Source organism: Micropterus salmoides, unplaced genomic scaffold, assembly GCF_014851395.1.
Source record: "Micropterus salmoides isolate LMB-PRFRI ecotype aquatic unplaced genomic scaffold, ASM1485139v1 Ms_hic_scaffold_23, whole genome shotgun sequence".
Taxonomy (NCBI): domain Eukaryota; kingdom Metazoa; phylum Chordata; class Actinopteri; order Centrarchiformes; family Centrarchidae; genus Micropterus; species Micropterus salmoides.
The window spans coordinates 7,144,575-7,169,428 of record NW_024041484.1 but is presented as its reverse complement, the minus strand read 5'-3'; the positions used below and the strand labels follow the sequence as shown (position 1 = coordinate 7,169,428).

At 40.2% G+C, this 24,854-nt stretch overlaps 1 protein-coding gene across 1 annotated transcript in view; it reads left to right on the top strand.

Moving 5' to 3' along the window:
* The first annotated feature begins 410 nt into the window (after positions 1-410).
* Positions 411-24,854, top strand: part of ntf3 (neurotrophin 3) — a 42,115-nt gene continuing 17,671 nt past the window's right edge. The window contains exon 1 of the mRNA XM_038739285.1: positions 411-582. Coding sequence (XP_038595213.1) covers positions 565-582 — 18 coding nt within the window. The 5' untranslated portion in view covers positions 411-564. The remainder of the gene's footprint in view (positions 583-24,854) is intronic.

Here is a 24,854-nt window from a genome sequence, read left to right as displayed (position 1 = left end):
TTATTTTGTATTTTGTTGCTACCATCGTTCATTAAGGTTTTCATTCTTAAAAGATTATAGCCCTATATTTGACTTGAAACTTTGAGTCTTGGTAAACCTGCTAAATGTCAGCCAGCCTATGAAGTCCTAAAGGTTGCGCATTAGTCACGCACACACATATGCACACACACGCAGTCGCATGCACACACACACACTCACACACACACGCGCGCGCTCTTAATACGGTGTCCTAATTCATGTCACCAGGCTTGCGCCGCTGACAGACAGTGGCAGCATGCATGCAGGTCTTTGCGGCAACATGCGCCAAGAGCCATCTGTCCCGTAACAGAAAGAGCGGCGTAGATTATGTTGGGGAAGGGAAGGGAAGAGAGAGAGAGAGAGAGAGAGAGAGAGCGAGAGAGAGAGAGAGAGAGCCTTACGCACACCCTGATCCTCTCCACACAGAACCAGTGTGGCGCACAGACCGGCGGCAGCCCTTAGAAGTGGGAAGTTTTCGCCAAAGGATTCTGTCTAAAAATTAATCACCTTCATGTCGACTCTGTTGGATACTAACCTGCCGATGCTATGGTTACCTTTATTACGGTAGGAACTGCTTTATTCATTTTTGACCTGATGCTTCATGGAACATTTTTGTTGCTGAATAACTCTTCTTGGGGAATGTGACACGAAAGGAGTGACAGAAACTGACCTAAGAGTTCAATATGTTCAATAGAAGCCAAAGACTTTGTAGCCTACTTTAAATGCACCAAATCTTGTGATAAACAGCTTTGGAACTGCTGGAGTTAGAACTTGCATGAATAGCTGTAAAAACAAAGTTTGGGAAACTGAATTTGGCACCACAGAGGCTCTAAATTGGTTTTGAGCGCTCTAGATTAAATATTTACTTTTTGTATAACAGAAGGGTTGCATGAAATGATCAGGGACTTATTTCTCCCTTTAGCTTTGGCAGTTGAAGTAGAATGTCAGACGCAAGGCGCCGCGCGCTGCCTGAAGGTAAACCAGTGTGGACAAACACTTCTTCAACACGTCTCTCGGTGTGTGCACACAGGTAACAGAGGGTTGGGTCTTTCCAAAGCTCGCTTACCAGACAAACGTTAGAGACTCCTGCTGTTTTCACATGCACTCGGGAATCTTGCTCTTTTCAAAGGCGTGTGTGACGTGTTGGAGGGAGCGGGACTGGCAGAATGCCATTGGAACGGTTCAGATGCGGTTCAGCTTGTATCTTTGGATTAACGACGCGCTAATTGTGCCTCAGCTCGATGTTAGTGGAAGTGAAAGCTGATCACACTCAGTTGCACACTCGCAACACAAAGCCGGACTATGCGTTGAATCCTTCTTTCCCTCCCTGCGAAGTTCCTGTGCATGCGTGCACATTTGTTTGTGTATGCATATGAACTATAGCCTGAGTGCGCATGAGTTGGAGAGACTGAACGGCCTCTGTGCTCACAGAGGCTCTCTCCAGTGCCTTATGCGGTCCTAAACTTTCCCAAATGTCTTTTGGGGTAAATGCAAATAAATTGATCATCATCATGTAATGTTACATTTGCCTGTTAAGTTTAACACAACATGTGTATTAAATAACTGTGAATGTTTTCTTCTGGAGCTGAGGTTGAGCAGAGGTGTGCAGGAGTTGATATATTTATTTCCCCCTAAACCAGGGCTAATTTCCCCCCTCAGACACCAGAATTGAATTTAGGAATCTGGTGATTGGATTAGAGCCAAATAGCCCACTAACCCCAAAATACTCATGCTGTGTGTGTGTGTGTGTGTGTGTGTGTCTTGTGTGTGTGTTGTGTGTGTGTGTGCATGACTGTGTATGCATCCAGTCTGGTAATGCAACATGGAGTATATTCCGCATAATGGCCTTAAGAGTGCTGCAGTGCATGATCTCTGATATGGCATGTGGCCCGGGCAGCTTTGCGTAATGGCCAAAATCAGTGGGCATCTTGAGCCTTTGGTTTATGCTTTCCTGCTTCTGTGGGAGTCCACTGTGTGTGCTTGCATGTGTTGGAGTGTGTGCATGCACATAGAGGTTGCTGGAACAGCTGTTGCAATGGTGGATTTGACGCAGAGCCCCTCCTGACATGCAGGCACACAACAGGACAAGGAAATTAGGATGCAAAGAAGGAGGCGAGAGAGGGGCAGGTTCCATTCTGTAACTCCCTTTTTGGGCACTTGAGTAAAAAATGGTCTCCCGGGCTGTTGAGTGCATGTTAGAGCTCTGGGTGCATGCAGCTGCAACGCCTCAGTTCACCAGTGTTCATTTTGTGGTTTACTGCAGGAAAAAGGAGACAAATTAAGAGTGAGGGGGTGAACATATTAGGGGCTGGGCTCATGGGAAGAACATAAAATAGATAAGGGTAGAAAGAGGCCAACATGGCTCCCAGGTGGTTATAACTGATAATGTTACTATGGAGAGTTCCTGTTGTTGCTCATTTGGCATCGATTCCTTTAAGAAAAATACAGATAATAAAATTATATAAATACAAAATGTGGGTGGCCGCATCACTTCCAAGCATTTTATGTAGTTTTGTATAATGTTAATAAACAGCCCTGACACATTTAGCTGGACCGTGTCACATGCACAACCTATGTGACATGAGAACCGAGTGTGCACATAGACTATGGAGCATGCAGCCTTTTTGAAATCTTTGTTTCAGACTGTCAACACAGAATGGCATACATACAGATGAAGCATTGAGAAAACAAAAATAAAAAGCAGACTCCCGCATCAAACTTTTGAGAGACTGGCAGAAAGAAAACCCCGTGGTGCTGCTACTTTTCACTTGTAGATAAAAATAAGTAAGTTGCTCTGGAAAAAGCATGGCCTGTTTAAGAGGATGAAGACATCTTTAAGAAAGTACATGTGCATTTGTTATGTGTTGGTATTTTAATATGTTTTATTCATATTCATTTTTTTAATGATTTAATCATAGTATTTCTGTAAATTACTAGACATTTTCTTACACTTATTAGCACAAATAATTTATTTAACTGTATTCATATTTGCTTTTGTAATAAATTGTTATTAATGGCCAGTATGTATCATGTGATTTGCCTTTAAAGGGGTCATATTATGCTTTTTGACTTTTTCAAACAGCTCGATTGTAGTCCAGCATTTAACTTTGTAACCTATTTGCGTCACTATGTAACACACACCATAATGCTATGTGGCTTGTGCAGTAAGCCCTCAAAAACACTGGTGCAAAAACAAACTGAACTGCCTCCCCTCACCCACACCCTCCATATGTCAATGGACATAAAGTTGTTACTGTGATGTAGAGACAGTGAACGGTATACATTTGTTACAAATTAAAAACTTACCACTCTGAAACTGAACACGTACAGCTGAACCGAAGCCGTGGTTACTGGTTTGTTGGGACCCGCCCTACTCTGCTTCTGACTGGCCTGCAGTCCTTAACTAGGTGCTTTGCATGTGCAACTCCCAAAAAAGATTAAATAGAAGTGAGATGCTTCACTCGGTAGCTAAATTGGAGCTTTCAACACACAGGGTGAAAAGAGGTGCTGCAGCAATGTGCAGTCTGCCAATAATATAAGGTTGAAAATGAAACCATGTAACCCTATTCTGGAACAACCCCTGAATAAACTGATGAACCTGAAAATGAGCATAATATGACTACTTTAAGTGAATTATCTTTTTATTTCTTCTAAAAATGACCATTGCAACCTTACCTGTTTCATTTGTTGCCCCAAGTTCTTTCATTTATGTTGCAGCACTTGTCTAGAAACACCAGGTGAAAGAAATAAACAACATCAATCTTAGCCTCTAGCTTTTTATGATGCAGTTTGGACCTAATGCTGATTACTCAGACAAACTGAGAACATGTGTGTGTGGAAAATATGAATGAACTATTTAGGTACCAGTGAGAAAGCACAAAAGTCAAATAGTGAAATGTCTATTAAATGATACACACTTGGAAGACATTTCACAGAGCATCCGATTAATTCTCACTCTCTCTGGGAATTAATTGCTACAGCTTTTGTGGTTGTACAGTATAGTGTTGTCAAATAAGGATACTTCCATCCATCCATCCATCATCAACCGCTTATCCTGCATACAGGGTCGCGGGAAGTAAGGATACTTTACCTTGCTAATTAGAGGTTTAAATAAACAAACAGATGAAATTATGTGAGCCAATTTTCCCTTGTGGCATTTAACTTAATGTTGGTCATGGATGACTTTTCCCTGGATTAGAACAGGATTGTTGATGTTGTCCCATCACAGATGTTTCATTCATTTGGGTTCATGACACCTCCAGAGGGACTCACTGGAAGTTCAGGTGTCTTTGTGTCCTTTGTGTCCTTTTCCGGAAATCTGTTCACACAACATGTGATGTTTCACATTTCTTCACCTCTCCTCGTGCTGTGTCCTTACGTGTAAGTCAGTTTACACCAACAGCACTTTCCTCAGAGCCCCCTCACGGGTTAATTTGGCCCTTCAAGAAGGTGGACACCAGTTGTTAGAACACCATCACCTCTATTTGTACCAAGCTATCTCTAAAAAGTAAAGATGACCTTTAAGGATAGGTTCACATTTTCAGCCAGTCTTAAATCAATACTCTCATGTATATGAACATTCTGGCAATAAAGAGATGGGGGACAAAATTCACAGTCCAAAACTGTGTTCCAAAGTTTATCTGAAGTTAATATGAGGCTTCAGCAGTCTGAGTCAATCAAATAAAATCTTCCAAAGTTAGTCTTTTGAGTACAGAATTCCCTCTTTCTTTTTCCCTGGACAGTGTTGACCAGTGATGAAGGGACAAGAAGGACTGGAGAATGAGAAGTGGGCCACCCAACCTGTTTGGTCTGCTTAAAACAAACCCTGGTGCATTTGCCTGGTTAGTGCGTTTCGTTTGCGCTGATATGAAAGCAAGTCAAGTCAATCGAATGCTGGTGTGGACCAAACCAACTCAACAGAACCGCACACTCTGGTGCGGCTCACTTGCAATGTGAAAGCAAACAGACCAGCCATAGGATTTTATTATAGCAGACATGTGATTAATATGTGAGCGTTGTAAATCTATGTGCTGACTCTAACCCTTCAGGAAGTGATCTCATTATTGATCTGTATAAGCCATGTATACATAAATGCAAATTATTTGGTAACCATGTATGCATGTACTCTGTGTACTTTGTCAGTTCCTTAAGTCCATTAAAAAGTGTGTGACAGTGATCTGACAGTAATAAGCCTCGTCACCCTTTCTCTATGCCATTATTCATAACATAACAATAAAAGTGTAAAACAGTGCCCACCTTATAGGGCCTTATCCTCGCATCCTCTGCAATGAGCCAACCGGTCCGGGCCTGGAGGCAGCATTTCACTTACTGTCTACAGCCTGGCTACTCTCTAAGCAATTCTGCTCCTCTGGTCTTGCATTACATGTAATGTTAGAGCTTATCTTTATAACCTCATAAATTAAGCTTTTTATGTCTTTCTGGATTAGCGGGCGTCCCGTGTTTTGACATAAGGTCAGAACTGTTACTTCCCATTCTGTTGATCATGTTAGATCAATGTTTTATACAAAAATTCTGGCCATATGTTAAACATTTTACCTTTAACTGAAATTTGTTAACCAGACTGCCGTTAGCCTAAGGATCATCTGATCTAGTGACTGATCCAGATCCAAATTCATATCAGGCACCTTTATTTTCAGGTAAAAGTGTGTACAGTTTTGCTGCATTTGGGAAAACGTAGTCTATGATTCACTTTAACAAGAACATGTCAAATGTTAGATAAATTGAAACTCTGAAAGAGGGAAACGATAGAGGGTGAGAGAGATTAACACTTTAGAATTAATAAATTGCCACATCCTATCACAGCTGCTTTCTACAGATAGGCCGCATTTCCATCCGTCACTCTGCAACTCTAAAAGCACCTAACATGATTTTTTTTTTTTAGCTGTTTCTGACATTGAAGGGTTTTATCATTAAGTGCAGCAGTACATTTCTAATAGATTGGTGTGGGGTCAAGCACCTAAAAGGTTTGTAGAGGCTTTGCTGCCTAACAGGTTAGCGAACATGAATGGCATCACTTTAAAAGATATCTGGGTACTGAAGACCTTTAAATCTGCATGAAGACACTTCAAACGCTTCTGAACTTAAAGCCTAAATACTAAGAGATTCTGTAAAGTGATATGAGTAAACTGCAGGTCTGTGATGCTTCATTCCAAAGAGATGAGAGAGGCAAAAGATGTCCATGAGTTCAGCTAGTGTTTAGGACAACATTTGGTTTTCTTCCTTACTTCCCTGGCCTGTCTGCGTGGCTCAAGCTGTTCCCCTCATTCTATATGCTTGCTGTTTCACGGCCCTGCGTGCTCAGAGATGGTTTACACAATTAGCTGTGTGTTTATATGCTGCACATTCTTATGGCTAGTTAGAGCAAAAACATGCTGTAAGGATTTAGATTAGAAAGTGTTCTCTGCTCTGTGGAACAAAAACAGCATAGTGTGAAGTTCTGTGGAGAAACACGCATATACATGCCAGGGCATTCATTTAGGAAATTCATTCCTTTAACCTGTAACCTAAACTGCTCACCGTGATGTAAACAGTCCTAAATCTTAACCATAAATTCTAGCACAGTTCTAACGAAACAAAAGTTCCTCTCCTTGTCTGTAATTCATCTTCTTTCCCACAATTCCCTGAGACAGAGCAGATATGGATCATGCGGTTTGAAGGTGATGCCCGGCCTTCCCAGCAGTTCAGTCATATGACAGTTCAGCCCTCCTCTTTCTGTCCGTTTTGACCCGGTAATCTGCCTCTCTGTCTCAACGATTTTCTTTATCTTCCTCACATTCACTGTCTGGATCTTTATGTCCCTCATTTGTTCCTCCCTCACTTTACATCCCCCTCTCCCATCTCGGACTCTCCGTCCCAGCTTGTTTTTCTTTCCACGCTCTCCGTTTCCTCATTAAAGGTAGACTCAGTGACCTGCTGATAGCATCCTATCCCTGATACAGCTGTCCACTGATAGTGTCCACTGGGATGAATTCCCAAACAAGCCTATCTTTCATTTACTCATAAGACTCTTTGGTTGTTTTTTATGTAGACTGGAACCTAGTAATTGATTTATGTATGTATGCCGGTGAGCATCTTTGGACTGCTTTTATACCACATGAACCTACTTCCCAAGCCAAGATTGTGTCTAGATCTGATGATGCTAGATTGTATTTAAACCTGGTAGTAAAATACAAGCAGAACACACAGAGAAATCAGACGTCTCGTTTCTTACTTAAAACTGAAAACCTACCAAACTGTCAGAACATCTCCTGTAGCTTCCTCTCTGTCCAACAGCATGCCAACAATAAATTTATGGAAACGTCTTTGCAGTTAACACAGTGAATTTAGTATAATGTATCTCTCCTGTGGAGGTGGTTTGTATCTTTGGAGAATTGTTTATTTCTATCTGTATCATATGTTTTTGCCTTTTTTGTATCTATTTCAAATCTAGTTCAAACATATTAATAGAAGCTGTAAAGTTGTTTACATGTTTACTGTATCAATACCATAGGGGAAGAAAGTTTTACGTAAGTTAAAGAATTACAGATAAATGTCCTGCGTTCAAAATTATTGAAAGAACACAAATATTATCAGCAAAAAGTAATTTAAAAAACTTGTTCTGATTTCAATTTAATTCAATACAGCGCCAAATCACAACAACAGTTATCTCATAGCGCTTTTCATAAAAAGGCAGGTCTAGACCATACAAATGCCCCTGTGGCTAATATCTTATTATATGTTATTATAGGTGTATTTCTTTATGAGATTAATACTGATGCATTAGTCTGTAACTGTAGCATTTTACTGTTATAGCTGATCGAGGGGAAGCTTGTCTTAACGTCTATATACACACTTCCCAATTTAGGGTCATAAGATAAATCTAAGGAGTTGTGAGATATTTAATGTGGTAGAAAAGAAGAAAAAAACCTTTTTTGTCATTTTGAAATGTAATTTGTTACACTCTGAAATGTAGTGGAGTAGTAGTATGAAGGAAATAATAATAAAGTACAGAACTTGTACAGAAAATGTGCTTTCCATCATTAGTAAAACCTACAGTACTGAATTTAGCTACTGAACTATTCCATCCAACAAAGAAGTTAGACATGTGTTCCGTTGATAAGTCTAACTGTCAGATGCGTGTCTAAAAAAGTTAGGCACATATTTCCATTGAATTTGCTTAATCTTATCCAATGTGCTACTGCATTATAGGATATTTAATGATCATATCAGATTGAAATGTGTGGTGTTTGCCATTATTGTTTATGGTGTTTATAAAAGTTCAGAAGAGATTTACACCATCTGAGTGGCTATGTGCTAATCTACAGTGCTTCCCAAATCTGCAAAATAAAAAGCCATTGTATCATTGACTGAGACATGGCATGGAGTAGTTGATTTGGCCAGACCATCTTCAGAAAAAGCTGTCAGGTAGCTACTTTTGATATTTGAGCTGACAGATGTTCGGACGGCCAGAGGGTGAAACCTGCTCCTTAGATTCTAACCCCCCACCCCAAACACACACACACACAGGCACTCAGACCCAATCCCTATTGTCCCATCATAAGATTGAACTCTAACCCTGACATCTCAAGTCGCATATCGTGGCTGTCCTATAAAAACCATGTATGTCCAAAATGTTAACTTTTCTTGAGTAAGAATAACAGGCCTGTTTTCACCACAGTCCAATTGGTTTTTAATGTGTGAGAATGTGTCTCAAACCATAATCCTTTACTTTATCTGAAAAATTCTAAATAACCAACATTAGATTTACTGGACAGTGATTTTTATAGCAGCTTTATGAAACTCATGTAGTAGGTTATCAAATTTAATTGGCTCTATTGGCATAAAACATAATCAGATACAGTATTGCCAAAGCACTGTATGAATACTGACATTTGTAATTTGTAATCTGTCACAGATAATGCACTGGATTGATTTGTAAAGCGTGCTGGTGTGGTGCAATCATGTGGTGGTTGGAGGTTCTGACATTTGAGACTTCAGCACTGTGCATGTTGGTGGGCGGTATGTTGAAATCCAAAAGAACAAATTGTACTTCTCCTTATTTTTAGGGTAACACAGGTTCCCTACTTTCTATAGAATAGATTGCATAAATCCTGTGCCTGGCTTTCCTGCTGTAAATATATATTTTTAAATAACTTTCTGCAGAGCATTTTATCCCCTTGGCAGGAGCTCCCTGCATCCCAACCCAGTATCTATGTCCAATGTAAATGTAATGTGCCAGCGCAAAGGGCTTGTCTGAAGGAGGTGGAAAGTAATGCTGGATTTATGCTTGATGCAGGTGGTCAACAGACCTCTCGCCATAGATACCTACAACATAGGTTTTGATTTGTAGATCAGCAACAGATTTCGATTGATCCCTGCAACATTACAAGTTGTATTGGATGTGATAAGGCACTATCGTGCTTATCGTGCTAATTTTGGTGCCTCCTTTAAATGAAACAGTGATTGTCACACTTAACTTTGTGATACAGAGCAACGACAGGCTACACACATACTTAGTTACATCCAGGTTCTATTTTGCTTTGTTTCATTGCATTGCAAGGTATGTGTTAATGAAAAGAAGAAGCGTTAACATAATCTTCACTCTCCCCTGGCACACATCAGCTACTGCGAAGGTCCGGAGCCTATGCATGAAGCCACTGTAAGTAGAAGTATAAATGAAGCTCAAAGGCTTCACCATTTTTATACAATACACTATAATTTGCATCCCTGGAATTAATGCTTATGTAGAAAATGAGAATTTTGTAATTGTTGAAAAATGATATGTGTTGAAAAATAAGGTTTGTAGAACTGCAATGTCAGTGTTCTTGCATGGTGAAAGGGTTTGAAAACCTGATGTTCCTGCTTAGAACTGATGGGTAATTAGATGCTTAATCGGTGGAGTAGTCTTCTTCAACGCAATAGATCAGCTATTTTGTGATATTAGTCTGATGTGTCTTGTCAGCTTAATATGACCATTTGGTGGTTTTACAAACTCCTCTATTTAAGCATGAACAAACCAAGATAGAATAGGTGGAGGATAAATTGACAGATAATTTTAGAACTTTTTGGGATTCAATGTTGAAGAACCTTATGGTTGGTAAACCAATTAGTAAAAGCAGATGGAGAGAATACCCAACTGCAGAAAATAAACATAATGTAGTTTTGGGACTTGAAAGCATGACTTCTTGAAACAGCGTGTGTGGAAGGACAGTAGGAGTTAGTTTTTTTTTTGTTTTTTTGAAAGCTGGAACAGTCAACATCATACAAAGGCAAATTAAGCCTTCATGGTAAATTCAAATACCTGCAATTATTCAAACGTATCAATACGGTAAATAATACTGATTTGCCATGTGTGGTGAGTTCTGGACAGAGTATCATGACAGCCTGAGTCGTACAGATCTTTACCAAAGTATGAGTTCTTTTACATGCCTGATCCTAAAAATATAAATGTATATGTATGCAGTGCTATTCTGCAAATTAAAGAGATAGCATGTATTTTTTTGAAAAGGCAGTGTACAGGACTTTACATGCCCAAACAACTTTTAGGCAGGCAGATAATTGGGGTAAAGTAGTAGCACTGCATCAGACATTGTTTGATAATATTCCAAACACCGCCTTAGTTGGCAGCCGCTATTTTACTGCCAAATTACTACCAATGTACTAGTGTTGACAAGGAGCACAGTTTACACGCAACCTTCGGCCTACATGCACACCTACTCATCTCTATGTCATTTGCATGAAATATGATAACTACTGTGAGAGAACCACAGACTAGAACGTGTAAAACTTAATAGTATGCAACATGCGTGTACACCTAGATAATCAGCCTATGGCATTCATTTCTAAACGCTGTTATGTGTCTACTTTTCTCTGCATCTGTGTTTGCCACTCCTAGTTTTAACTTGCTCACACTCATTATGCTTAAAAGTAACAGAAGAATTAAACACGACTAAGAGTCCACAGCCATGCTGTGAAGCTCTGTGAGGCTATGCACAGTGGTGCTTTGAGCTAAATGCTCACTTTAGCATGCTAACATGCTCACAATGAAAATGTTAGCATGTTGATATTTAAGACTACAATGCTAAATATTGTTTAGCGGGTATACTGTCTACCATTTTAGCTTTGCATGTTACTATGATAATATTTTCTAATTAGCACTAAACACAAAGTACAGCTTGGTTGATAGGAAGGTCATTAGTTCTCCTCCTAATGGTCCTAGATTTGTTTTTTTTTTAGAAACTGCGGACCGTGAATCTGTGTTCCAAAATATATGATAATCATCCTGTAATTTTCGAGATATCTCAATAAAATCCAACAATGTCAATATCACAATGGTGCTAGAGGAAGAGTCCGTGGATCAAAGAAGTATGATTCATCCTGAGGGGGCATGAATGTCTGTATCAAATTGCATGGCAATCCATCCTATAGTTGTCCAGACATACCACTCTGAAAAGAAAATGTCGATCTGCTGGTGGTGCTAGAGGAAAAGTCAGAGGATCACAAAAGTCATTAGGACACAAAATCTGGTGCCAATCCATGAATTATGAATCTAGTTTATGCATGCAGACAGCTCACTTTGACTATGTTCACACTGCCATGCATGTGACTCGGAGCTTACTATGAAAAGAAATAAAACTGCAATTTCTATTCCAGTTAGTTCATCATGGCTATGTGACTTAAATAAGTTAATCTAATTTTAACTGAGTAGATTTGTCACAGTGTTGGCACAGAAAGGAGGACAGAGTAACAAAAAGAAAGATAAATAGCATCTTGATTGGTTTTTGGATTGAATCTTCACTTTAGTCAGAATCTAAATGCTTGTATTGATAACATAATGCGTAGAAACATAAATGGATGTTGGTTCTTTTCTTACATTTACTTATATTTTGGGTAAACTTAATATTGCAATTATTCATCCTGATGTGACAGGAGGCATTGCAGGACATCCCCTCTTATGAAATGAACAGTTAGGGAAGCTAAAGATCAAAAGATAGATTTAAAAAAGTAGGAAAGTTGTAAAACATAAAGTTTAAGAAAATGCTAATTTGACAGGCTTGACAGGAGCCTTACAGCAATGCCAAAACCATACCTTCAGTATCTTGAAAGTGAAACAATTTTATTCTTAGACCTCTTATAAAAGACTTGTTTTTTGACACTTAAAACATCTGTTTTGACAGACTGAGAACAGTGTCAGGTAGTGCATTTACCTTAATGCAACCCATTATATCTTTACACAATGCCTTGTCAACACTTGGTAATTAGTGGTCAAACCAGAAAACAGCTAAACTTTATTAAACTGCAGTTGAATTGAGAAATCAGATATCTGTTGTTTAGCGAAACCACTGAGGACAAAGTGCTCTCTGCTGCTGCTCAAGCACGTTGTATCTTGCTTCAAGGTTTTGAATATTCATCTTCTGTGTGCAGAAGATTTTAAGACAGGAGCCAAAAACAACATCAGTGTCTAATTTGGGGAATTTAAAATATCATATTATAGGTGAGACAGGAGGCTTCTCTCTGTTGCAGCCCAACATTTGAGCGCATTCTCCATACTGTACATTTCAGGCAAGAAAGCAAAGCAAAGTAGATGCCATTAAAGTTAGGACTTTTGCCCCATAATAGTTGTTTTGGGAGATATTAAATATTGATGAATTTCAGGCAGTAAATGTTTCACAAACTATTTGCACAGACATGTAACATAAATTGGCTCAGGGATGCACACGTTTTTTTTTTTTTGTGTGTGTTTGTGTGTGTGTGTGTGTGTGTAACTAACTGTAACTCTGTAATGTTAAATTAAATTAAACTACAGTGAGGACCAGTGGAATGTTCTCACTTCAATGTTCAAGCAAGCCTACGTGAACTTTGCAGTGGCCATGTATGGAATAAAGGTAAATAATGAAAAGGTATTGTAACAGTAGTGCAAGTTGAAAATAGTCAATAAGTCAGCAAGCTGTTTCTGTGATGTCCCTTATATAGCAATCTCCATCTAAGGTTTGCTTACATTAGAATCAGAATCAGAAATACTTTATTGATCCTCAAGGGAAAATTCTTTTGTCACAGTTGCACACTTATCAAGGCATCAGGAACAGAAATAATAATAGAAAGTAGGTAGAATAAAGAGTATATAAATATGAGAGTATAAATATAAAATATAAAGAAAAATATAAAGGAGTGTGGGTATGTACAATATTTACATTATTAAAGAATGTTATGGTATTAAAGAATTGTTATGGTGAACAGTACTAGTGAATAAATACCAGTAGAGAATATTGCACAATAATTATTAAAACAGAAAATACATGTAGTACTGTCCAGTATAACACCTACCTAAGGTCCCATGTGTCAGCCACTTAGAGGGAGAAGTTATAGAGTTTGATGGCCACAGGCAGGAATGACTTCCTGTGGCGCTCTGTGGTGCATTTTGGGGGGATGAGTCTTGCACTGAAAGCGCTCCTGTGTTTGAGCAGCATGTCATGGAGTGGGTGGGAGACATTGTCCAAGATGACATGTAGTTTGGACAGCATCCTCCTCTCTGACACCACCGACAGAGAGTCCAGCTCCACCCCCACAACGTCACTGGCCTTGCGGATCAGTTTGTTGAGTCTGTTAGCGTCCGCTACCCTCAACCTGCTGCCCCAGCATGCAACAGCAAACATGATAGCACTGGCCACCACAGACTCATAAAAACATCCTCAGCATCATCCTGCAGATGTTGAAGGACCTCAGCCTCCTCAGAAAATAGAGACGGCTTTGGCCCTTCCTGTAGAGGGCTTGGGTGTTCTTGGCCCAGTCCAGTTTATTGTCAATGTGCACTCCCAGGTATTTGTAATCCTCCACAATGTCCACACTGACCCCCTGGATGGAAACAGGAGTGACTGGTGCCTTGGCTCTCCTTAGATCCACAACCAGCTCCTTAGTCTTTGTCACGTTGAGTTGCAGATGGTTTTGCTCGCACCATGTGACAAAGTCACCGACCACAGCCCTGTACGCAGTCTCATCAGTGCCACAGGTCTGTAGTCCTTGGAGCCATTAGGACGTTGTGTCTTTGGTACAGGCACAAGGCAAGATGTCTTCCACAGCACAAGGACCTTTTGGAGGCTCAGCTAACATTAGCCACCATAAGCTTCCACTATGTTTGCTTCAACCACAGGGAAATCACAAAAAAATCATTATAGGGTCTCAGTCAGATGACAAATAGTGCTGGGGAGAAAGAGGCAGCAGAGTAGATCCTATCGAGAAGAAATTCATCATGACTTTTGTTTTGCGAAAGCTCAGTAATTGTCTGTTGTTGTTGACATGCTTTTGGAGATTTAGTGCAGTTCATTCTTTTATCACTCAGGGGAAAGTTGATCATGTGTGCTTTATGTGACACATTGTGTTAATGACTCATTTGATCCTTATCTAATCTACCATGGTTTGAGAGCTAATGGGTGGTAATTACAAGAAGGATGTGTGCAGGATTAATGTGACTTCGATTTCTCCCATTTGATATCAGGAACGTCATGTGCCGTGGTAACACAAACACAGAGAAGTTTAAAAAGGGATAGTCAAAGGCTATTTTGTCGGTATAACTATGCCTAAATACTCCAGGGAAGTACTTATGATCTGTTACTCTGTGGCCAGATGAATCTGCTACGGGGCCTCAGAGAAAAATGCTGGGCCCCAAAGAACACCACATTCTTCCCACTTTCTGTTAATTCACACATTAATTCTGGAATATGAAACATTTTAGAAAAACGTAAATAAAATAGGTCTTAAAAATAGATTTTGGCATATGAACATTCTTTATGATCAGACATCAGCACAACTCAACTTAAAATTTGCAATTAAATTATACTTGCAAGCAGGTACACCTGAGTACAAGCACCTGATGCAAATTGGAACCAGTGGTGTACTGACTCAGAGCGATGAGGAAGACTAGTCCATTCTTGAATAGGACTTAAACCAGTGGTTAAAAAGAGTGTGGCAAGCTGAGACGCCCTCCGTGCCAAGATCTGCTCCAGCCTCAGACTATAAGGGTCTGTGGAGTCTGCGCCAAAACATTCCTCAATAAATAAATCTGTCCATTCATAGTTCCTGAAAACCTAAAATGTACAAACACAAACTCAGCCCGGAGCTTTTTTGGGGCCCTTGAAGTTCTGGGGCTCCAGGGCAGTTGCCGACTTGAAATACTACCATCATACACACACTGACGCAAGGTCAAAGCCACTGTTCAGTCCTACAGTCTATTCCTGTGTCTGTGATTGTATTAGGCTTGACACTGGATTAGCTTCCCTGATCTCTGCGGCTGATTCGGGTTGGTTATTGTAACCTATTACCGCTCTGTCTCTCTCACTCTCTGTGCTACACTCCATCTATCACATTTCTTACAGAGTGGTCAGGTCACACAATTCTTATTTGTCAGCCTGTTCGGTTTTTGTTCACTCTCATCCTGAGGCTCCACATCAAGCCTGTCGATTCTTAAGTGTTGGTGTGATATGAAGTGAAGTGTACTTACAGGTAACTCTAGAGTGCTTTCAACAAACACGTGTCACAGCTTGAGAGAAAACAAATGATGCAGAAAATTGATTACAAATAAAAGGGCAACTGGAGGGAAGAGCGCAAATCTTCTTAGTGTGTGTGTTTGTGTGTAATCCCAGTCAGAGTGGACCTTGTCAGATGTAGGGCATAATGAAGAACCACATCAAAGTAAAAAAGCGTTCTTTTCCTTAACTCAAACGCAAACCACAGAAATCTAACACTGTGGCCAGTCCTGTTGTGTCTGTCTGGCCTGTTGTGTAAGAAGGAAAAGGACAGAGATTTTCCTGTTCTGTTTTCTTCCTCTTTCACACAAGGACTTAATGGGCGTGTGTCAACACTGCTGCACTCATTTATCCAATATACAAAGCAGGGACAAACATGCGCCGCTGAGGGTCAGGAGTCTGCAAGTTCGCTTTGCCACCGAAGCACTTCAGCAACTGGTTTCACTCATTAGATCATCTAATCTGTGTGAAGTGTGAAGGCTCGGTTAAACAGAAACACATTCTAGTGACGTAGTAGTCGGTATGATGTTACTTGCATACTGTGATTTCTCAGTGGTACACAGTAACCTACTCCTGCATGGGTGCTGTTCCTTCTTTGTACAATTACCTGACATTTAATTCAGACTTAAAGCTACACTTGCCAAGGCCCTAAAATGATTCCTAATTTTACGTCAAAGATAATCTACTAGTCGTTATAGTCATATTAGCCACTATTTAAACAATGAACAGTTGTATATTGTCTTACTGAGCGTTGTTAAGTCTGAAGAAACTATGACATGTCTTGGGCTGAGAGACTGATTTTTTAAAATCAAAAAGCCTGCATTACCATCTGGGCATGTAGTGTTTGAAAGAAGTTTGTGTTCATCAAAGATGGTCTAACAGAAGAAACGAACGAGTTGCATCATGGAAAATGTAGAATCTAGCTTTAAAAGTTTGAGGCATACCTAGGACTAAGTGCAATACTACTTTTTGTAAAAATACTCCATCAACCTAAAACATAAATTATGGTTGCAACGAAGTGGATCACCACATTTCTACTTTGCACTAATTTACTGGGTGTGTTATAGTCACTTTACTTTCCACAGGAGCCAAATGGTTTCATAAGATCAAATTTCAAAGGGTTCTAAACAGCATTAAAGCAGCAGGCGGTAACAATTAAAGACGCAATTCCAAACCTTCCACGTCTCTCTCTGCTGCTCGTATCACTCTGCTAAGAACATCCCACCAAACCCACAAGAAGGAGCCGTTGCCCTGAGAAACCTCATCCATCTTGCTTGTTTTCTCAAAGACACCCCTCCAACACTTTTGCGGCCCAGGGGAAAGCGTCCCAGGTTTTGAGAGGCTACTACACCACTGTGTCCCCCCTCAAAAATTATTCCCCAATGTTTGTCTTCATGCCTCTTTGCCACTCATAGTTACGAGTGCCATGGCATTGAACATAATGAGCCCGAAACGCTGTGTCAAGTCGGGATGTGTTCACATGTGTTTTGTCTATATGCTGTTGTTGGCAATGGAGGGATGGCCAGTTCTTTCATTGCTGGTGGTTGTTTCTCAGACATTGTGTTTGCAAAACTTCTGAGGCCGCATGCTAAAGATGTTGAGCTTGACTGAGTGAGAGCATGCGTGAGGAGGGGGCCTGCGCAGCGTGTGCATGAGTAGTGATTGACACTGCGTTAGAGACTCTTCCTGGCTCTGATTAGTTGTTTTAATCCGGGAGCTGTGGATTCTTGCAAATGGAATTAGGAGCACTAGGAGGAGTCAGAGGAACCTATTTTTTTCTTTCTTTTTTGTCTCACGTACTACTGTCAGGATAAAGTGACAGTTTCAGCAAATGTGCCTATTCCCTACTGCTGCTTTGAAAATGCCCTGTGACTTTTTTTGATTACATTCAGCATTACGCAACAAAACATATAGTGTATATCCTCATGGCCCTATAAATGTAGTGAATCCATTTCCTTCCTCATAAAACATTTGCAAAGTGGATGAAATGCAACAAAAGTCCCAGGTTATACTTAAACTGGGGATACTCTGGATTGTGGACTGTGTCTGAATCCCTAACCCACAGGGGCATCCCCATACATCCATCCATCCATCGTCAACCGCTTATCCTGCTTACAGGGTAGCGGGGGGCTGGAGCCAATCCCAGCTGACATCGGGCACAAGGCGGGGTACACCCTGGACAGGTCGCCAGTCCATCGCAGGGCACAGGGGCATCCCCAAATTTCTTAATTTGGAGACCTGCATTGTTTACATCAGTGTTTACTTGCCTGCAGTCTTCTTCTTTCCCGCCTTTGCTGGCGCATTGCTACATTTCTTGGCATGTTGTGAATGTGAAATGCATTGTGCATGTGAGTTCTCATGTGCATGTATGAGAACAAACAAAATGGGGACACGCTGTTTTAGTGCTATTAGAGGCCAAAAACTCCACAGGGTGCCTTTCAGTTAACCTCTCTGCAGGGTTCGTGTACAGTTTACTGATGCTGAAGTTCAAAGTTAAATCATTGCATTGTGAGATTGATTCATACAACCGAATTTTACTGGCAATTGTAAAATGATGGGTGGGTGAAAGCGTGACTTGTAAAACGGGTTAATCCTTCAGAATTAATCAAGTTTGTCAGATATGGTGCTTGTCTATAGTGTATATGTGAACAATCTGTGCTCGGCTGTCATCCTTTATTGTGGGTTTTAACTGATGGATGGACTCGCTGACAGACAGAAAACAGCTATCAAGTCCATTGTCTTACCAGGACCCCTGTTTGGCTCGGAAAGACAATAAGAAACTGAATAGTAATTTTACTATTACTCCATCTAAAGCTTGGAAATTACATAAAGCCATACCAATGACTGATGAATGAATTCTCTTGCTCAACTCCATGCAATGGCCCAAGTCAGTGTTGGATATTAAAGGATCAAAAGGGGTCACTTTTGAAAACACTGTCAACTTTTAAAAAATTGTTGTAGTCTCAAGTACAAACATCACTCTTGTTAGGGTCTTACTTGTTGCCTTTAGAATATAAACGATTTATCGTTGCAATTAAATATGTGGACTGGGAATAGTGATCAGACTGTCATGTATTTGGAGAACAGGAATATTCCTTTTCTCTTCTCTCTCTGGTTTATGTAGTCAGACTTGCTGCAAGGTGTGTGTTCTCATTTGTTTTTCTCTGTCAGATGAAGGAATGTGTACCCGTAGGTATGTGCATATGTATGTATGCATATACTGAACTGTGCACGCACACAAACGTGCGCACACATACACACACACACACACACACACACACACACACACACACACACACACTCTAAAACACAAAACACTTTGGCCTTAACATGCTTGCTAAACTTCCCCTTCCTATGCCACCTTCATAAGTTTCCCTCTCTCAAACCGACACACAAACACACACCACACCAAAGAGGCCTGCACGTTCATACAACCACAAGGTATAATCACTGTGAATGCAGATGACTCACCTGGCAAGAGGCAGAAAAACATTCAGAGGATAATTCACTGTTATGATTGGAATTCTGCCCTTCCCATCACTTACCTTAACACCCCGGGGATGAAAAGAGCAAGGTGGGAGGTGGAGCAAGCCAAGGAGGATAAGTGAGGTTTCAAATTTACTCTATTTGCTCAATTAAAATGTATTGTAAATGTTATGTTAATATCTGCCCACAAGAAGTGGACAATTGCGCAATAAACTATAACATGTCTTTAATTGTCTTAAAGGAGTAGTAGGGAAATATATTTATTTGCTTTCTTGCTGAGAGTTAGTTGAAAAACTCAATAGGCCTACCACTTTCATGTCTGTATGCTAAATATGACGCTATTGCCAGTAGCTGGTTAACTTAGCTTAGCTAAGCACAAGGAGATAGCTGAAACAGGGAGAAATTTCACTGCAGAAAGTGGGTGTGTATTTCAGAAGTGGTCAGTGTTTCACAATGAATTCTTTCAACATGACAGTTTGTCATTTCCACACCAGGGTTCCCACCATGACCTTGCCACAACATTCTTCCATCAAGACAAAGCATTTCCATGAGTTAAAACTTTTTGTACTTGCTTTCCGAATATATTTTCCATTCAGGTTTCTAATATGACACAAGTGTCAAAAGTTTTTTTTAAAATTCCTTGATAGTTGATTTGCACCACAAGTTTCCTTTGTGTTGGAATACCTGCAAATCTTTTCCCTCTGATTTTCCTTATTCCTCCTTCAAAACAGACCAGATGGTAGGGAGTTGGAGATTAAAAAATCCAGATAATTCTGTTGCAATCAACTTTCTCTTCCTATTGTTCTGACTCTTGCTCTGACTACACACATGTACACATGCTGCACATTAGCAATGTTTTAATTCTAAACAAGGACATTTTATGTGAGCTTTGGAAATGCTGCATAAAAACCAGTAGCCCTTTAATGTCTTTCCATCAGTTCCATCTATCCTGAGCTGCAAGAAACAGTAAGTTAGACCACAGAAGCCACTTCTAAATAGTTGTGTAATTAAATGAAGCCATTCAGCATACCATTGATTCTGGACAAAACCTTTTATAGTGTTAATTGCATTATGTCTGTATGTGTTGACACCTCCAGCAAATGTTCTTTTGGACCACTCAGGACATTTTCTCAAGTTTTGATAGTTCTGCTCAGTTTTTCTGTGTTGAGGAATTATAATTTACAGAAGGAAAACCAGCTTGGCTGGAAACTGAGCTGCAGACTGGTTCTCTCCACAGTATGTGTCAAGTTCCCTCTCTCACTGTGCCGTAACATCTGGAGTCAATTGGACAGTATTAAGGCTCAGACATTGGCGGGCGAAAATCTCTCTAGAGGATTTGCTGGTTTTGGCACACTGCTCGCTAAGCCCCGTCACTAAGCACCCTGACTGCATCATCACTGGGGTCTCCACGGTAACTGCAATGCACACCATCCATCGCCACCATCTCAAACTGATATGCTTGTGGGTTTCTGAGCCAGCAGGTTACTGCTTGGAGCCACGAGAAGAAAAAAGTTCCAACAAATGGGTCCGGGGTGTGTTTATTTGACATAATCTTGATATTGATTATGAGTGCTGCTAGTATATTCTGAATCAGGGTTTGACTAATATATTAGCTGATACAATACTAGTATGAAAGACAATACTGCCACATTAAGCTCCACTGAGTTCTGACTAAAGTACTGCAGTTTACAGTGTACACTGTACACAGTGGTTTGCCTTTCAGTGTGTTTACCAAGGCGAGAACAAGCATTGTGGTCAGAATCGATATTTAGAGAGGCACCACTGGGCATGAGAATTGGCTTTATTCTGTGATCTTTCCTAAAATTTAAGATTATTTATAATTAGTATTTAACTTGCATCAGTTGTGGAAACTTTTCTATCTACGATTATTTAAACACTATCCTATTATTCTGTCTTGACTAACCCTTGTTTTTGATACATTGTTGCTTGTGTCCTGTCTGTCTCCTTGGTGTGTCTTTTATTCTAGAGGCTGTCTTATTTTGAAATTCATTCATTTGTTTTAAGTATATGCATAATACTCCGTTAAGTTGCAAATTACATGTCCATGTGAAGCTAAACTATCCAGTTTTATCAACTATTGATACTATTTTTTCATCGACTGCAATTCGTTTTTGATGCTCAGGTTTCTCTGATGTTCAAACACCTCAGCTGTTTGTTTGCTCAGTGTGAGCTGTCTTTTAGCGACTTTCCAGACTGTACACTGTAAAAAATGGAGAAGTTGAGAAAACCAAGTTTACTTAAGAAGAATACAGTGTTCTGTGTTGTGTTTATATAACATGACTATTTTAGGCCCCATCCACACTACTCCGTTTTAGTTTACAAACGGAGAATTAAAACGAATATGATCTCCGTCCACACCAGCGTTTTAGCTGCGTTTCAGAGTTGATCTCCGTCTACATTAAAACGACTGAAAACGCACATCTAGTGGCCATTCACGTGCACTGGGCATGTGCGTGCCGGTGTAAACATGAAGCAGATGGTCTATTCTGTAGTTACAGAAGATTTGGCAAAAGAATAAAGTACTACACATGGAGAACCACAGCAGATTTTATTTTGCATGGACCACTAACGAGCTGGGACTGTTACTGAATGTAACATGGGAGTTAAAAGTGGCTGTGGCGGCAGAAAACAGACGGGGAGTCGTCGCAAAGTAAATATGGCGACATACACAGCACAAGTGTAGTCAGATAAGTGTTATTTGCACGGTACAAAATATTTTAATATAAATACCAAGTCATAACTCTCTGTGTTTCTGCTTTGCATGACTTAAGACTTAAGACTCTGGATGGGAGGTGCAAACGTCCTCCTATTGTTTACTTCTGCTTTCCAATACCAGAAACTAGCTAAGCCTGACCTAGCATACTGCAAAATAAATCAAATTTTAGAGTTTTTTACTGCATACTACTGTGAAACAGTATGTAATACATACTGCATTTGCAGTTGGCAGATGTATCTAGTAAGAGATTCCGAATACAGCCATTAGGCGCTTTCACACTGCCCAATTTTCCGGGATTATTACTCCAATATCCCGGCTTGCTGCGCTCTATGAAAGGTACTGAGCTGGAAAGGGGGGTCTGATTTGAGAATGTTGGTAGTAACAGAGGCAGAACGATGTCTGTGTGAAAAGCCACAGTCGGCATGCTGGAACCGGTGTGACGTTTCAACGCTGTTGTGGTTACTAACTCCGAAAGTCCACTGACTCCGTCAGCGCCCCGGTTTTGTTACGTCCTCAGCCATTTTTATGCTTCTGCTAACTTCTTCACAGCTCTCTCTGACCCTGTTTTGTTCCGTCGCCTGCAGGCTGCATATCCACAGGATGCAGATTTCAGAATAAGAGCTTTCCAGATTAGTTGCACCTGTTACTTGTTACCCTCACCCCCCTAGAGTATTTAGTTGGTCTGCCTACTACCTGCCGGATTAGTTTACCTGTTTTTGACTGATTACCAGTGTACTGAACCTGTATTATGGCAAGTAGACTGTTTCTCTTAACAAACTGCCTATTACTGATTGCTGCATTTGAGGCCTCTGACAGTGGTTTCTCCAGTTGTTAAAACATTCAATTCACATTTGATTTGCTTCGGTCTCTTTTAAACACACTTGTAACACACTAACATTATTAATTGCAAATGTTGCTGCTCCACTGATGTGTGCTCAGTGTTGTTACTCAAACCACTGCTTCCAGCTGTATAGCTTGCACAGTTAAGTGTTTTAAGTGTTACTTGTGACTACGCTTTGTTATTTTGCTAGGAACTGACTATAGTCAGCTATAGGTGTAAGGTGTAATATTTGATACAAAAAAGATGTAGGGTCGTGTATGGCCTGTGAAATATGCCCCAGGACAGAATGCATGGGAATGAAACACCCACAGGAAATTAATGCTTTCTAGTAGTTACCACAGGAGTTGGCAGAGCCACCATGAAACATATAACTGTGCTTCACTTGCAACACAGTGGGAACCTGTTTGACTAATGAGATTACTTTGCTTAAAGTGTCTGTTGTGTAACTGAGTCAGTAGAACAGCTGAACACTCAAAGCTAACAGCATTCAATTGAAAATGCAGTAAAAACAGGCTTGTATGGTTGTCTTGAAAATGCAACTTAAGACTTTAGAGATTCAAATAGGATTTAATGTTTGTTCTCACTGCTAGGATTTGGGAGATCTTTGTGCTATTAGCAGCAGCATTTAGGTTTAACTGATCTGCTCTTATGTACTATGAGGTTGAGATGACTCAACTACTAGAGATTTTTGAATGCTGGTAGTTGTATGCATGTCTGTAGTGCTGTCCTCCTGCTTCATATGCAAAGGTAATTAGTTTAGAGCAGGTGTCTTTACATCTTTAGCCTGGCAGCCAAAACAGAAGTTTAATCGTTTGCCCTTAGACATCGGCTTAGGACCCCAATAATGTGTTCTTGTCAAGGCCAGACAGAGCAAAAGTAGTTAAATGACCCATTTGTTGTCCTAAGTAAAGCTGCAAATGAAAGGTAAGGTGCTATAAATCAGTATATTCCATTACATTTACAAGATGCTGTTATTGTTGGAGTCACAAAAGTATACTAGATGCTTGTTAAACTACTGCTGTTTCTGAGTTTTTATATTAGAAAAAAAAGTAAATGTCAGGTCTGTTTGTCTAAGAGTGGAGAATTATATCACAAGATACTAATTTGATGCCAGGATAAATAGAAGAAGTTCAAGCGTTCATAATGTCCATTAAGCCTCATTATTTATTTCCATTTGGACATTAAGATTGTTGTGTGAGAAGCTAAAATACTGGGTCAAATGTGCAAAAAGTCAGGAGTTTCCTCTTTTCCTTCTCTGACGTTTGACAGTCTGCCAGTAGCTTACCAGGCGTCCCAGTTACAGTCAGTTCAGTTCAGTTCAGACGTTAGATAGTGAATTGCTGGTCACTGTTGTTTTCATCCCAACCTCTTAACCCTCTTAAAATAGCTTAATCTTCTCCCACTTTTATTCACCGCCCTTAGTCCCTTTTTGCTTCCCTGCTATATTTAATTTTCAACTTCTCCTCTTCCTACAACCTCTCCTGATTGTCCTGGCAAATTACAATATTTTGATGTACTGCCACTTTCTTTTCTTCCCTGTTTTCATCGTGTTTCTCTTCTCTTATTCCTAAAACATATGAGATATATTACGCACATACTCCAGGTGGATGCATAGATTTATTCTCCTGCAACTTAACAGTGTCATTTAGGTTTTCCCATTTATGTCCAGTACTTTACCTCCCTTTAGCTCTGTTTTGGTCTCGACCAACTCCTGCCCTTCCGGCCAACTCCTGCTATGGATTTAGCATACCAAACACATAGCTTACCAAACTTGAAACCAAGGCCCGACGTCAACACCACACTACTATGTGTCTGTGTGTGTGTGTGCGCGTGTGCCTGCGCGCCTGTCGTCAGTTTCTGTGTGAGTGTGTGTGTGTTCTCTGTGGTCTAACCACAAGAAGTCAGTGATATGTAAACATTACCAATAAACCAGACATTGAGGGGGGTTACCTTTTGCCTACTAGCTCACATGAAATGGAATGGAAAATGAAAAGCCTGATACAACTCTGTTGCTGTACTGATGAAATTAGTGCTGTGGAGATGGACATTATATGGAGAACATGAAATTTGAAATAAAGGCCTGGCTTTGGTTCCCTCTGCTACTAAGGTAAAAGGTAAGCTTTAAGAACATTGTTGCTGAATTTACAAAGTTTTTGTTAACCTTTACTTATGTTGGTGCATTTTGATGGCATTTTTCTGATCCTCTGACCTTATGTAAAATTGATATGTGGATCTTTAATAAAAAACGTAGGCT